Genomic DNA, 16,624 nt, shown 5'->3' on the forward strand with positions numbered 1-16,624 from the left:
ATCCTCCTAACTTGCCCTCAAGGTGTTTTTACCTTTAGCAGAGTCTGTTCTGACATAAGACTTAATATGCCTAGTAATTACTGAACCGGATGTAGTTTCAGACATTCCAAAGATGAAGTATTCCAGGATTTTATCAAGGATTGTACTTGTTCCCCATCTCAGGGGACTATGATTTGGTCCCAGAGGGGCTGTTCCCCTTTTCCTCCAAAGGAAATACCAGATTTGAACAAACCACAACATTGTGGCTGACAAGACTTAAGTATTTAATAGCTGCACAAAAAAATTCCTAATAAAGAGCTTATTCTGCATAATTAGAAAAGAAAGACACCAAGCCATTTAAACATAATTTATGTACATTTATGGCTTTATACAATTATAGCAAAGATTGTTCTTGTGTCTGTAAGTACATCAACATCATCAGGCACTTCTCAGGGAGTATCGGAACAAGAATGTGGAATCTGCACTGTTACTAAATTCGGGTAGCGAAATGCAGGAGGCATGACTACGTCCTGATGGGACTTACATGGCCACCCCTGGCCACACTGCCAGGCTGTGCCCACCTCAAGGAGAGGCCAACTGTAATGCCAGGCTGGTCTGTTTGCATAAATCACAATGCATTTTTTTTAATGAATGATTATTCCCAAACTAAAACTTCTCTTTTAAAATTAGTTATAAATTTAAGAACTCTTAGGAGCTTGAATGTAAGAATTTTAAGTTGGGGCTGGGGTTACTGGTAGCATATATCCAGCAGTTGAACAAGTCCAATTTGTATATCGTTGGAGAATGATTTCCATTTTAAGTGTCCTTATCCTCTTCTTGGGATGTTCCATTGATTTACTGCTCACTGGGATACATGTGCTCATTTAGACTTTGTCAGTTTGTCAAAGCAGAACTTTCCAAGTAATACATCTATTACCTAAATATATTCCATACGTCTATATTATGGAAACAATACATCTTTATATTTAAAATATCTGAATAGCTCTATAATACAATATGCTTTTAATAACAGTACAAACCAGAGAAAATAAATCAAACAAGGCTGCATAGGTGATATCATTTGCACATTTCACAAAGCAATCATGTACAATAACTGATATATACTCATTACTCCAGAAAGTCAGTATTCTTACAGGAAAAAAAAACTACCAGAGGCCACATAATGTTTGCTTTCCAGACAGACCAGATGCCTTTCCCTGGACTTCACTGTTCTCAGAGAGCTACCCAGGATTCATGATAGGATTTCAACACACAATGGGGGCTTGGGGGAGGTATAATTACCCAGACTCAGGAGGAAGATACATTTTCCTAAGAGCTACTCTATGAAGTAGTAAGATTTTAACAGTGATTTTGGCTGTAGTTGCCTCTTTAATGAACAAATGGGGGCTCTGAGGTTCCTTGTATTATGGTGCAGTAATGGCATGGGAGGAAAGTGACAGTATGTAGTAATAGAAATGAGTACACAAGTACTTTGGCACCAAGTTCAGTTACATACCCAGGAGGCCGTGCTTAGAGGAACTTGGGTTTCTAAAACCAGCTATGTCTTGGAGTGCCCCAAAATGAGGATGGATAGAGTGGTGATTGTTCAATGATCTTCAAAAAAAATATCATCACAGCGGGAAGCTTACAATAGAGCTGGCTTACTGTAGGAAATCTTATCAGGAACACTTGTGTTCTTGTTAAACATTTAGGAAATACCAAGCCAATGAAGACGCAATTAACATACAAGACAAAGCAAGTGTGATGTGGGATATATACAGAAAAATTAGATCCTTCTCAAGAACACAAGAGGAACAGTGCTGTGCACCTGTTCTCTTCATTGTGATGACTTTGGGCTTTCCACATGACTTGAAAATACTGATGGACTGAATAGGACACAAAGCCAATTAATTTGGTCTGTCAGTTACAGGTAATTGGAAAGTAATAAAACATAATGATAGGAATTACAGTTTAGGTTGCTATAGGCTAAAGAAATTTTCAAATTCTTAAGCCAAGGCTTTTAACATAATCTCAATGCACAACTTACAGCTGGTTTTCAAATAAATCTCCCCAATTTTTAAGTAAGTTCTATTCCATTTGCTACCCATCTGAACTTATGAACACAAATTCTACAAACCACTCAAGTCCCATTTTTAAATTCCCTCCTTCCACTTAAACTTCCACAGTGTGCTAAGTAATCTAATCTGCAAGGCAGAAGGGAGAATGGGATGAAGTATGAGTGTTGACATAATTCCTCAAGGCAGAACTACAAAACCAACCTCCAATTGGACTGAAACAAGAGCAAAGAATTATGAGGGGAAACTTTTGCTAAAGCTCAACTCAAAATGGTGAAGTGGATCAAAATCCCTCATTTGACAAAGGACCATTGCTTTAGATGCAGATCTCCCTTTTCTGATCTACAAACATTATGAGGCCTCCCAGGACTACAGAGGTCTCTAGAGAAGACTTGATGCTATGCAGTACGCATAGTTCAGTAGAAGCAGATGAAATTTCTTTAAAATACATACATAAAAACATATTAAGTTATCCTAAATATGAAACGCAAAGTGTCCATAACTATACATCACTTTCCTGCCCAAATAAGGCCTGAAACGTTGAATATGCAAGTACTAATTACAATGTTTAAGATTAGTCAGAAACATCACTAAGTAGCATCCCAAAGTGTACAAACCAGTTAAGCACGTATAAAATTAGTACTAATCCAGTTAGAATACAAAATGAAAATTATGAATGCTGCCCAATACCTGTGGTTCCACAAAATTTACAAGCCGACTATGTAACAAAGTAGACTCTAGTTTTAAGAAAACATTATTACAGTTCAATATCTATTCCAAAAATGTTTTTAAGTCCCAACAATAACGTCAAAAATCATTTATCTGGAAATTAGAACCATTTAAATGTTTGTACAAATTTGCAAATAACAAAATAAACAAAAAAAATAGAAAAGACCTGTACAAAGCTGGCATTTAATCTTTTTTTTTCCAAAAGTTTAACAAGTCCATTAATTTAGCAGATTGATAACAGGCTACTTGGTTCTCATGTGAATTCTGTGGCAACATGAACAGGTCCAAGGCTGTTCAATGGAGGTGCCGAATGGAGATTCAGTTCTTTGTGATCCGTCAGTTCCGCAGAAAACAGGTAGTACAAACAAAAGTTTAACTTATCAAGACATGAGACCCATCACAGTATTACAAAAAGAGTATAAACTTTCCTTGGACCAATTGGATATTTAAAAAAACCAAAAACACACACAAATACAATCTGTATCTACTGCTTATATACAAAACTTGAAAGCACACCAGGATCTGAAAATCTTTTCTGCAATTATATGGTGTAGTGAGTTTGGCACTTCATTGTAATGAAATTTCCAATGGCACAGTCCTTATCTACAGCAGCACATAACCTGCACACATTGGGCAAACATCCTGTACAGGAAAAATGTCTTTGCTGCCAAGTCTGACGAAAGGAAAAAAGGAGGGTTTTTTTTGTTGTTGTTTTTTTTAAACCAAGAAAACTAAAAGGGAGTTGGTGAAGGACATCTTTGGACTGCTTCTCTCAGTTCCTGCTGTCAGACAATCTGAAGTACTTTTAAGTGTAACCTAGGAAAAAACACATACATACGCACACACACATACACACACAATGAAAATATAGCCAAATTAAAGTCAATTCAACTTAACATGTTAAGAGTGACAGACATACTTAGGGGCAAAAAGCTAGAGCTTTCTCAAACAGCTCTAAAATCATTCAATGGGGAAAATTCTACTTTACAAAAAACCCTTCAGCATTTGATTTATATCAAATGTATTCATTTATTGAAGAGCTACTAAAAAGATGCAGCCATCGAACTGTCAAAAAGCAATCTTTAAAGCAGTTAAAGGAAGCTTCCTTCTGTGTAAGCTCAGAAGGAAAATTGTAAGCTGCAAAAAGGACAGAGAATGAATGATAAAAGATCCCTCTCTGCAAGGGCAGTCAGTTGACATCAAAGATGTGCTAACCATGGCAAGTTACTGTGTTCCTCGCTTTTAAGTTCTATTTTTCAAAAGGTCTTTTGATATTGGTGTGAACTTACCTGCTCACTAATCCTCAGCCTGACACCCAGCTATGTGTCGTTGTCTTGACACTGTGCGGGAAGCTTTGGTTGGGCAACACATTGTCAAAGTTAAAATCCAATGTATCTCCATCCATGAGGTCATTCCGAATGATGGATTCCATGTCACAGTCTAAGCGCTCAATGAACATGCCATCCAAGTCACTTGGGAGCTTCTCCTGGTGGAGAAGGCCCATTCTGCCATAGCCATTGCAGCTGCTCACGGAGGAGTAGCCCCCCAGGGCACTCATCTGCATGGGGTGGGGCAGAGGCACTTGTACAGGTGTCTTCACTTGGGTCAGGCGGTTCATACCCGAGGTGTGGGGCATGGTGCTTACCGTGTGGGGCAGGGAACGCCCGTTAACTGCAGATGTCTGCTGAGCATGTCCAGGGTGGGTATGGGAGCTAGGATTCATCATTTTGTTATGAGATGCCTGGCTGCCATAGGTTGACATGACCGAATTAGGGCCCATCATGACGTTCTGGCCCAGAACCCGGCTGTTGGGCTGGGCTACCCCAGGATCAACTGGTGTCATAATGTCATTATGGGGAGGAGAGTCAGAAGTCAGCAACTCCTTCAAGAGTCCAGGCGCACAGTTATACTGACTCATACCTCCATAACTCGACTTATTGTCCTGAAGTGTTTGCATAGGCATCTGGGGCAAAGGGCTCATGCTGGATTGGCCATATGTATATTTTTGGTAGTTTGGGCTGGGTGAATTCAAACTGGTGTTTGGTGGCGCAAACGAGTAGCATGGCGTCTGCTGCATCATGGTGCCAGGTGAGGACTGGGTCGAAACAGTTAATGATGTTGGTGATGAGAGAAGGTTGAGATTATCCAAAAGATTTTCCATGTTTTCGGGATTGCTTATCTCAGACAGACTGGGTAAAGTAGAGGCCATCTTTGCGGCAGATGGAGGGTACACCATAGAATGCACATCCCCTTCTCCAAGATCATCCTGTTCGGTCATAATGGGTGAGAGTCTCCCACTAATAGTACTGGCATTTGAGCTAGTTCGAGGGCGAAATGTACTCCAGTTATCAAAGTCATCGTTGCTGTGAGAGCCAGGGCTTGCAGGCCATTTGGAAAACTGTGATCCAGGGCTGTCCCCAGCACCCTCCTGGCCAGACTGGAGGGATGCTTTCTTCTTGGCAGCTCGGCTTCGGCTCTTAGCAAATTTACTGTTGTTGTCCATGGATGCAGCTCTTCTCCTAGGAGATTTCCCACTCTTGCCACCCTCTGGATTGAGCATCCACCAAGAACTTTTTCCAGTTCCTTCATTCTGCACACGAATGAACTTGCTGTGTAGGGACAGATTATGACGAATTGAATTCTGTAAGGCAAAACATCTTATTAGAAGTACAATACTTCTCTGCTTGCAAAACTTACTATTCTACATGTATTACATGGAAAACAAGTAAAAAATCTTAAGAGTGTGCTACAGATTTCCATCTGAACAGTCCTAATGGCTCTGAAGCCACTACAAAAGATCTCAAATAGCCCAGGAATAAATAGTATCTTATCTTAAAAACAATATCTGTGGCTGGGGGCGGTGGCTCACGCCTGTAATCCTAGCACTTTGCGAGGCCCAGGCGGTCGGATCATGAGATCAGGAGATCAAGACCATCTTGGCTAACACAGCGAAACCCTGTCTCTACTAAAAATACAAAAAATTAGCTAGGCGTGGTGGTGCACACCTGTAGTCCCAGCTACTCGGGAGGCTGGGGCAGGAGAATGGTGTGAACCTGGGAGGCGGAGCTTGCAGTGAGCCGAGATCATGCCACTGCACGACAGAGTGAGACTCGGTCTCAAAAAAAAAAAAAAAAAAAAAAATCTGTGTCTTAATTTAATGAAGGGACAAAATTTAATAAAAAGTATTGTAAATACCTTCTTTTATACAGCTATATTTTATGGAAAAATCACAGGAATTGGTTTTAATAAATGCTTAAATTTTGCTTAGCTACAATAGTACTCTGTATCAAACTGCTATCAAAAACCCCTTCCATTCTACTATCCTTAAAACTACTGCCAATTCTCTTCAGTTTGAACATGTGCCATTTACATAAAGAAGTTTTATATTACTGGGCCCACATACAGCAACAAAAAAGACGAAAGAATATAGAATATATAGAATATAGGCCAGACATGGTGGTTCACACTTATAATCCCAGCACTGTGGGAGGCCAAGGCAGGCAGATCACCTGAGGTCAGGAGCTCAAGACCAGCCTAGCCAAAATGGTGAAACCCCATATCTACTAAAAATACAAAAATTAGTTGGGTGTGGTGGCAGGCGCCAGTAATCCCAGCTACTTGGGAGGCGGAGGCAGGAGAAGGAGAGTGCAGTGAGCTGAGATCACTCCAGCCTGGGCAACAAGAGTTAAACACTCTGTCGCAAAAAAAAAAAAAAAAAAAAAAAAAAAAAAAGAATATAGAAATACAGAGCTGATCAAGAATTAAAGGCCCCAAATTAATAAGACTTGGATTCATTCACATCTTTAAAGCCCATTAAGCAAATACAAGTGAATGTAAGGAAAACAGTCATTGCTTTTGTATTTGAGAAAGCTGACCTGCCAAAAGAAATTTTTTTTTAATTCAAGTAGTGCCCCTACCCTCCAGTTCTACCAATGACCAGTAGTATGAGCAGGATGCACCAACTAACTCCATGACACACCTCCACGGAGCCAGGGGCTACACTGTCCAAACAGACAACCTGGGATGGGAAGAAATGACAGAGAATGCAAAGAGCTCTAACACTCGAGCTAGCGCAGCTTCATGACTAATCATGCCATGTTTATCATCCCTAGGCCAACTAGGGAAGAAAAACCAACAATTTTTCTTCTGAGTACTTCTTGGGTGGCTCTGCTACTTACTTACCTAGGTGACCCTGGGAAGCTGCCTAGCCCCTAATGTGTCTTAAGTTTCCTCACCTGTAAAGCAGGGATAAATTACAGAACCTTATCAGGGTTGTTACATGTATTAAATGAGATACATAAAAATGCTCAGTGGTACCTGGCATGTAAGCAGTCACCACGAAGGGAATATTAGACCCCAACTTAGAATAGTGGTATCCTGCGCCCCCAAAGTCCTGCTTCTCTATTCCTATTCAGTGTGGTATGTATAGGAGCTTAGAAGTAGTACAGATACAAACCCACAACTGCAAATATATGGTGAAAGGGGCCAGAGGTGGTCTCTCCAAGTTTCAGCAGAAACACGAGAGCCAGGCTGCAGATGAGAAAGCCATGGTTTGATTCACCTCCTCTACAACACATGGTAAGATGGCGTTCAGGGGAGTCCATGGGACACATGGAAAAGGAGATGAGGGAAACGCTGGGAGCTCCCCAGGAGGAAGGGCCTTGTCTTATAGCTTCTGGCCCCCAGCACAGTACAGGGCACACAGCCACTACACCTTGTTCATTCAGCAGCCTCTTTCCTCAGAGGTCTGCTCCCAAGGAGTGGGATTCTGGGTGCCCTAAGACCCTGGAATGTGCACAGTCTCCCAGCTTTCTTGGCCTCCTCTGCCAACTGGATGCAAGGCTCAGCTGACCATGCCCCCTGCATCTCTGCGGCCCCTCTTCTCAACCACAAAAAGGCTCTGGCTGGATTTGTGGTCACCCAGGGGTGCAGCCACAGCGCCCACATCCTCATGCCATTGACATGGGACGCCCGGGCCTGAGTGCCAACCACTGCGCCTGAGCAAAGCCTCTGCACAGCAGGATGAGGCCTGGCTCCAACACGAACTGGGAGCCGTGTTGGTGAAGCTCTCTCATTAAAAGGTGGTAGAAGAGAGAAAATGGAGAGGTCTCACTTTCTAAAGGGAGATGCAAAAGTCAGGGTAAGGCCCAGCAGTCAGGGCTGAGAAATCCACATTTCAAAACGCCCTCTGACCCTCTGTACTGCATTCCGCCTAAAGATTTCAACACAGCAGCTATGTGACAAGCCCTCCTGCCAGAGCATACAGTGAAGCGTGAGAGCAAGGAAGACACCACCGGAGCCCGGCTGGAGCGGAGCAGGTGTGTGGTGATGGCAGTGACTGTCTCCTCTTCCCAAGAATCCCCGCCTTCCTCCGCACCCAAGATCTACCCTCACCTCGAGACATGCTGTGAGGAGGGCCAGGGGCTTAGAGTCGGTACAAGAATCCCTAAAAGAGGCCAGGGAGTACATTTCCCTCCCATCCTATTTCATTCCCCTAAGATTCCCAAATTCCTATGGGAAGGCACCACACACACGCATGCTCACAGAGCCACAGCCTTGTCTGCTGTACCCACCAACCCCAGCCGAACCGAGTTCTTAATTCCTCCTTAAGATCAGCAGGCCTGCACTTGGGGTAGCACTGGAATGCAGTCCTGCACTCTGACCCTGACATTTTCTATACACTGGAAGTCCAGGCATTTGCACAATATTCCATCATGACAGTTTTGTTCTTTGAACACAATAGACACACAGATAAGCTCCGATGAAATCTCTGGAGGAGAGGAAGCTTGACTCCTGTCCCTGTCACATTTAGTTAATGATAAAGGGGGAAGAAAGATCTTCCCAGATAGAAGCTTCCTGGTTGTTGCATTGACTTGGGGAGAAGGGGTGAAGCTCTCTCATGATAAGCCTGTCAGATCACTGGCAAGCCCAGCTGGGGGTCATTTTTAAAAAGACTGCAGGAGACATAATAAGGAAATCTTTAAAACATTCAAGAAGCGTTCACTAACTCAGGTGGGACATATACTAATTTAGACTTTAAAAAAAAAAGCCACAGCAGTCTCTTACTTATCAAAACATCATATTACATATTTTTCTAAGAGGACATTTCAGGTCGCTCTTTGAGTAACAGAGCTGTCTCCTAACTTTGCCAACAATTAAAATTTTTTCCGAACAGGAAAAGGTTTGCTGTGCAGGACTTGTTACATAAATTCCTGTTTTTCACACAGCCAGCGGGACATTAAAGCAGCTACGGTTTCTAGGGGGTGGGGTTTGAAAAGGTAAATTTTGTAAAAATGTGTTGCTATTAACGACGTTGTGTCTGCACTCCCCTACTGGCCACAGGAGAGGCTGGATGAAAGAGCAGTTCACCAGAGGGACTTCGCAGCAGAGCCGCGTGGGACTGCTGGGCTCTGAAATACTATGCCCTTGAACTCTAAACAAATATTACCTGAGGACAGAGGCAGGGTGTCAGGACAGAGGCTCATGCCCTGTTGATCACTTGCCCAAATCCAGCGTTTCTACATGACAGCACTAGAGAAACACAAGCCAGCCAATCACCTCTCCACTAGCTTGTTTCTCTGCAGCCCCACTCACAAGCCTCTGCACACACCCCGTCTGCCATCTGCATGCCTGGCCACCCCAAGCAGTGCAGCATGTGCTTCCTGGGAAGCCTGACCCAATGAGCTCCACAGATGGGGGAGTCGGGGAACCCCGACATGGTGTACTTGTTTGTTCAACCTGCTCTGCTGGCTGTTCTATGTTCAGATTCTGAGCTCCTTAAAGAGCAAATGGGCTAAAGCTTGTCTTTAATTTCTAATATCATAGCCTCAATAAATGTTTGTTGCTTGACCCCAAAAAAAAAATTACAAGGAAGATATGGTGTCTTACACACTACACATCTTTTAACTATCCATTTGAATACCAATTCATGTCAACTAACATTTACTGGAAACTATTTTGTGCAAGGAGTAGTGAAAGACATGAAGGAATGAGACACAGAACATGCCCTCCAGAAGCTTTTGATCTACCTGGGGAGAAAATAAGTGCACGTAAAGAGCCACTTAATAGGACGACACAACCCACAGACTGTCCAGGAACACAGACCTTTTCTCTCCAAAGGCTGCCACCCTGCCCTCCATGCCCCAGCTTCTGTCTCAGCCCAACTGTCCCCTCCAGAAGCATTTCTTGAGGACCTCATCTCATCCTGCAGCTCTAACATGGGACCTTGCTTACTCACCCCTCATTATGATTCCATTATGTCTGATCCCTGGGGTGGTGGGGGGGCATGCCTGACTTCCCACTACACTGTGAGCTGCTCAAGTGAGCACAGGGACCTTTGTCTGTCTTCTTGTACACTGTATCCTCACAGCACCAACACCACACCTCACAGCACTCAAGTATCTGCTGAACAGATTAGTATTTCCTACATTTACAAGGTTGGTGCACAGATTAAATGAGATAGTATGCGTGGAAAGGCTTACCTTAATCTCTATTAGCTAATGTTACTGTTATCACTACTGGCATAATAGCATCCATAAAATAACATATGTCTGTGTTTTACAGACCTATGTATGTCATAAACATTAGTCTTATTTCTTTATAACCAAATGTTGCACTGCTCTCACTTAACATGAGGCTTTTTTATATGTTAATTACTGGAAAGACTGACTGGTTTGGGAAAAACAGTTCATTTTTCTCTTCACACTAGATATTGCCTCAGAACTGATTCAGATACTAAGGTGAGTCTGTCAGTGCCCTGGTCAGCCAGTGTCACTAGAATATTTAAGTCTTCTCAAGGTGCTGCAGCCAAGCCACATGTGCAGGCATCACACATTGCTGGGGCCAGGGGCCTCCGAACTCTGGACACAGCCAGCATGTGCGGAGCAGCAGCAGGGGTTGGCAGAGCAGGGACCTCAAAAGACCAGTTGGGAAGCTCCATGAAGGATAGTTCCGATGTTCTGCCTCTGTGGCTGGAAGAAGTAAAGTGCTGAGGCTGGTCCCCAGAGACCCCTGAGGACACATGCCCTCCCCAGGATGCTCCCAGACCCACTGTCTAAGGCAATCATCAGCCACCGAAGTGCAGGATGAAATCTTTACAACTTTCTTTGACTTTATTTTATTTTTTTAAAGACAGAGTCTCACTCTGTTGCCCAGGCTGGAGTGCAGTGGCTTGATCTTGGCTCACTGCAACCTCTGCCTCCCACATTCAAGCGATTCTCCTGCCTCAGCCTCCTGAGTAGCTGGGATTAGAGGCACCTGTCACCACGCCCAGCTAATTATTTGTAGTTTTAGTAGAGGCGGGGTTTCACCATGTTGGTCAGGCTGGTCTCGAACTCCTGACCTCATGATCTGCCTGCCTCGGTCTCCACAAAGCGCTGGGATTACAGGCGTGAGCCACCGCGCCTGGACTACTTTAAATTTTTTATCTCATTCTTTTAAAATTCTTATTTGTGAATGTATTATATAATATACACGATATATTTAAAGTGTATAAACAAATACGTTTTATCAAAAAGGGTATGTGATTTTTTTAATAAAAACCATTTACAGACCACTAGTCAGTCTATCACAGTAGCCTTCTAGGAGACTGAAGGCCCCAATAAAGATGATCAAGAGAGCAGAACTAGCTCTAAATCAAGTCTAGGTTGACTTTGCCCCCATCCCTCAAGACTGGGTTGAAAAAAGAGACCTGGTCCCACCCTCTGCTTGCAGCTCTCTGCCTCCTAAGAGCTGAGCCTGGCTGCCTTCCCAGCCACTTCTCTTCACCCTGGCCTGGACTCTCACATCCCCAACTCCTGTCTTCCAACCTGAGCTGCCAGTTCACATGCATCTAGCCTGTCCCTCAGCCTATATAAAGACCACTACCTGTCAGCCAGGGGTCTCCACACCACCGCTACATTCTACATTTCTTTCTGCTTGGCAGTTCTATGATTACCCTGGTCTTTATATTTAACCAAAAATAATGCAAAACCTCAACTTAAGGCTGAATACACCTTGCTCATGAAACCCTTAGATGGCCTTCATACCCTGTGTTTTATATTTTTATATTTATTTTATAGTTTATTATATAAACTATCTATTTTATAGTTTACTGCTGTCAATACATCTCATTCCATCCTTGCAACAGCCCTATAAGGCAGGTATTACTGTCTTCACTTTAGAAATGGAAAAGGAAAAATTAAGACTCAGAAAATGATCTGTCCAGTTAGGGCTCAAAGCAAAGTTCTGTGATTCTACCTGCAACCCCACTGCTGGCTGAAAAAACTATCCCCTTGGCTTCACCACTATTAAGAGGAATCAAAGGAACATACTTAAGGTTGAGGTTACATGTATGCACCTTGAGGGAGCAGAAATAATTGTTTACTAGTTTACAAAGCTCATTTTCTGCCTTAACAGGTGATAAATTTACACAATGTGGGCGGGTGTGGTGGCTCACACCTGTAATCCTGGCACTTTGGGAGGCTGAGGAGGGCAGATCACAAGATCAGGAGTTCGAGACCAGCCTGGGCAATATGGTGAAACCCCGTCTCTACTAAAGATACAAAAATTAGCTGGGCATGGTGGTGGGCGTCTGTAGTCCCAGGTAGTCAGGAGACTGAGGCAGGAGAATCACTTGAACCTGGGAGGCAGAGGTTGCAGTGAGCTGAGATTGCGCCACTGCACTCTAGCCTGGGCCACAGAGCAAGACTCCGTCTTAAAAAAAAAAAAAAAAAAAAAATTTTACACAATGTGATTTGCTTTTATTCTAGTGGGTTCTTCTTTATGGCAGGAATCCATAGCAGCTGAAACGTGCATTTCAGATGTGAGCATCATCCTAGGGAAAACCTGTGGGGACTCACAGGGAAAGCGGAAAGGTCCCCAGAGACCCCCAGCTACCTAGAACTGCCCACCACCCTGAGTGAAGGTGTGAGCAATAGCCACCAAATCCAACAAAAAGAACTTCACATTCAGAAACTGGAACATATGATTAAATGAATTCATTGTCCCAGAAATTCTAGAAATTCTTTCAAAATGCTAGACAAACTAGATTTTTCCAAAGCATTTAATCTAATTTCTGTGAACTTTCTCAATGTGTGTGATTGTTATGCAGGCTCCCGGCATGGCCTTTATTCCCTCCTCCTCCTTCCTCTCTTTTACACCAGCTCTTCCTGCACTTCCACAAGTGAAAACAAACTAAAGTAGGAAAATCTATTCAACAGAGTTCCCATTAAGAGTTACTAATAAAACAACAACTTTTAAAAATAATCCATTTTGTTTGCAAACAGAAGGAAAACATGACCTTTTGCCAACCCTTCTTTTTACAAGAGTTGTCAGTAGACACACGTTAGCAATAGACAGTATGTAAATCAATGTTATAAAGTGTTTAACACAAGATCTGCTGAGAATAGCTAATCTACACGCTTACACCCTAGATCCTTCCATAAGGCTGGTTCATTTCCCAGAATCGTTTCCTTCTTGCCTGAATATCCTCAAAGACCACTATACCCCCACTACTACCCCCACTGTGCCGAGGTCTTAAAGCATCTCCACTGATCCCAGGGCTGTGGACAGAGACTCGCGGCCTGGTAAAACCGGAAGGTACTTCGAAGGTCATCTGGTCTAATACTCTTGTTTTATGTCAGGAAAACAAAGTTCAGAGAGATTACAATGCAGATGGGAAACTTAGGGTGTTCATTTACAAAAAATAGAACCACATGGAGCTTTAGTACTGGAAGAAATGTAAAACAAGTACCAAGAACATGCAATATTCCTCCCCTAGCCAAGCCAATCCTTACCTATGGTCTCAAACCACCATGGACACAAATTTAGTTCTACACAGCTCTACCTCTAACTCCATAGTCAGTCGTTCCAAAGGAAGGAAAAATATGACCATCCACCGCAAAAGAAATGTAGGAGATTACGCTTGCATGTCAAATAGTACTAAAAAGACAAATGGAAGAACTCATAGGTGTCAGGAGAAGCTTCATGGACTTGGGAAGTACACTGTGAGGCAGAACCGGAGGTGCTGGCTCTGGAGGCACAGTTACTGCTGGGCCCTTCTGAGTAAGTCCTGGATCTCATCACTAAGCCTGTTTTCACATCTGTAAAACAGTTACATGTACGGATGGCATGATATACATGATACACATGAAGTTGCCTGGTGCATCACCTGACATAAAGACAATAAACACTGGCTATTTTGTTTTAGGAAGTGAAAGAATACATAAACAACAATTTTTTAAGCCATTATGAATGGTTGTAACTTGATTAAAAGTTACTCATCACAAACTTCCTGTTTAAAGGCAGCCAGCCTTCCTCAGGCTTATTTCCATGTCCTCACAACTGAGCTGCAATCCTTCATTTACAGAAAAATTGTGTTTTCTCCCTGTTAAGAAAATTTTAAATGAAAGAATTTGAGCATTTAACTAGCATATTCTGTCGGCTTTTGAGGTGACCTATGTCAGAACACGTGTTCTGCATGTCCAGGATGTTGTTCAAATTAAGGGAGATACAGCAGTTGTCTGATAATAGATTAATTTTTAATTTTAAACAATTTTTTAAATAGATTGGGTTTTGCTATGCTGCCCATGCTGGTCTCCAACTCCTGATCTCAACTGATCCTCCCACCTCAGCCTCCCAAAGTGCTGGGATTACAGGCCTGCGCTACTGCACCTGGACCGATGACAAATTATATCCAGGATGGCGATTATAAGAATGATGTTCTTTCTCATCTCTTCACAAACACTAGTCACCCATGACTATTTACTTTATGGAAAAAAAACTAAAAGAGCCCCTAGGCCAGGCGCAGTGGCTCATGCCTGTAATCACAGCACTTTGGCAGGCCAAGGCAGGTGGATCACGAGGGTGAAGAGATGGAGACCATCCTGGCCAACATGGTGAAACCCCAACTCTACTAAAAATACAAAAATTGGCCAGGTGTGGTGGCACGTGCCTGTAATCCCAGCTACTTGGGAGGCTGAGGCAAGAGAATTGCTTGAACTCGGGAGGCGGAGGTTGCAGTGAGCCAAGATCGCACCACTGCACTCCAGCCCGGCAACAGAGCGAGAGACTGTCTCAAAAAAAAAAGAGCCCCTAAGAGGTGAGGAGGTCAAGGAGTATAAGAACGTACTACAGGACAAAAGAGGTGCATTACAAGTAAATGGGACTATGGTATTGAGGAACGAAGAAGGAAGAAGGGGGCCACCACTAGCCCACAAGACCGGGGGCAGAAAGCTTTACAACGGAGGATGCTCTCTGCTTTGTCTGATCTTTATTAGCCAAAGGTCTAAATATTTCAGAGTAACAATTCAGCCAATAACCTCATACATTTAGGATTGAAGAAAACCCCTTCAGGGACAGAACAGAAAATGTACTTAATGATGTTACACCATACCAAAGCTTTTGCATTTCAGAAGGTAGTAATTAAAAAGCAGCACTACAAAATTTCACTATGTCCCACATGAGAACCCTGTATTAAAGGAAGCTACAGTTTTGTGAAAGGAAGGGCAAAGACCTTTAATTTTCAGGAAGTGAAATGGAAGTCTCCTGTACCATTCAATACTATGGGCTCTATGCACTATCAGAAACAAACTACCCCAAAAAGACAAATCCCAAAACAATCCAGGTGAGGCAGAAACGAGCAATCCCCTTAGACACCAGCTCCAGATCACAAGGCATTCATCTTAATCACTTTCCTTCTATAACCCCAATGTATCAGGTGCTAATGTGGACCCCTGTTTAAGCAAAGCCTGGAAAACAGAAACTATCTCACACTGTCATACGCTTGGGTTTAATGATACCACACAACCCAAACAAGGCCAGCTCTCAAATGAATGTCATCAACCCTAGCTAATAAGGTCCCTGTGGTGGATATCCAGAGACTAAATTTCATCTAGCTAAGATTCTTCTAATGCCTTGTTTTAAGAGATCTGTAGGCGGATGGGGAACATCACACACTGGAGCCTGTCATGGGGTGGGGGAAGGGGGAGGGATAGCATTAGGAGATATACCTAATGTAAATGACGAGTAAACAGGTGCAACACACTAACATGGCACATGTATACCTATGTAACAAACCTGCACGTTGTGCACATGTACCCTAGAACTTAAAGTATAATAAAAAATAAATAAAAAATAAAAAAAAGAGATCTGTAGGCTACCAAGGATTTCAAAGTGGAGCTTGTTTCCCCTAGGATTGATTTAGTTTTGATGCAGCCTGCAGTTACCCCTGGGGGCCCTTTAACCCACTCACCAGCTCCTCCCCAGGGAGGCACAGAGGCCAGGTACTGCCAAATCCACAGCAGACAGCCACAACTCCCCGCATCTTGCCCATCAGTGACCTAAAGGGGCCTTCCTGAAACTTCGACTGAATTAACTACTGGAACACCCATGCTTTTTGCTGCTTCCGCCTAATGGCTGTCTCAGATGCAAAAGGCCCCACTATAGGAGAATATTAAGAGGAAACTCATTTGACGCTGAAGTAATTCTGCTGTTCCTAATGAAAATCTTTGTCTATTTTATAGGCCATACAATTTTTCTAATCTGCAGTGGTCCTATAAACGCACAGCATTATAATGCATTTAACTACCTTATCTATTTGGCTACCAGAAGACTAAGGCACAACAAAGTTAAAACCAAAAACAAAGAACACATTAGGATCTACTCTCTTCTGATGAAGAATTTAAATTAGGCATAAAATAAAGCATAACCATACCAATACTTTGATCCATTTTAAAGCTTTCTAAAATTTTAAAGGACTAAAGTGAATTTTGAAGTATTTTGTCAGCATTACATTGATAAGCCTATTAATCCTGTTCATGCTAGGTAAATGTATATTTAAGATATGTTCCCGAATTGTTTAC

The 16,624-nt window shown here is 42.8% G+C and overlaps 1 protein-coding gene across 1 annotated transcript in view; it reads right to left on the reverse strand.

Moving 5' to 3' along the window:
• Positions 1 to 331: 331 nt before the first annotated feature.
• Positions 332 to 16,624, reverse strand: part of FOXO1 (forkhead box O1) — a 110,872-nt gene continuing 94,579 nt past the window's right edge. Inside the window, exons 2-3 of the mRNA XM_054446024.2 lie at positions 4,073 to 5,424; positions 332 to 3,599 (exon numbers count right to left, since the gene is read on the reverse strand). Of these exons, the coding sequence (XP_054301999.1) occupies positions 4,087 to 5,424 (1,338 nt within the window). The 3' untranslated portion in view covers positions 332 to 3,599; positions 4,073 to 4,086. The remainder of the gene's footprint in view (positions 3,600 to 4,072; positions 5,425 to 16,624) is intronic.

The sequence above is a fragment of the Pongo pygmaeus genome, chromosome 14 (genome assembly GCF_028885625.2).
Source record: "Pongo pygmaeus isolate AG05252 chromosome 14, NHGRI_mPonPyg2-v2.0_pri, whole genome shotgun sequence".
Taxonomy (NCBI): domain Eukaryota; kingdom Metazoa; phylum Chordata; class Mammalia; order Primates; family Hominidae; genus Pongo; species Pongo pygmaeus.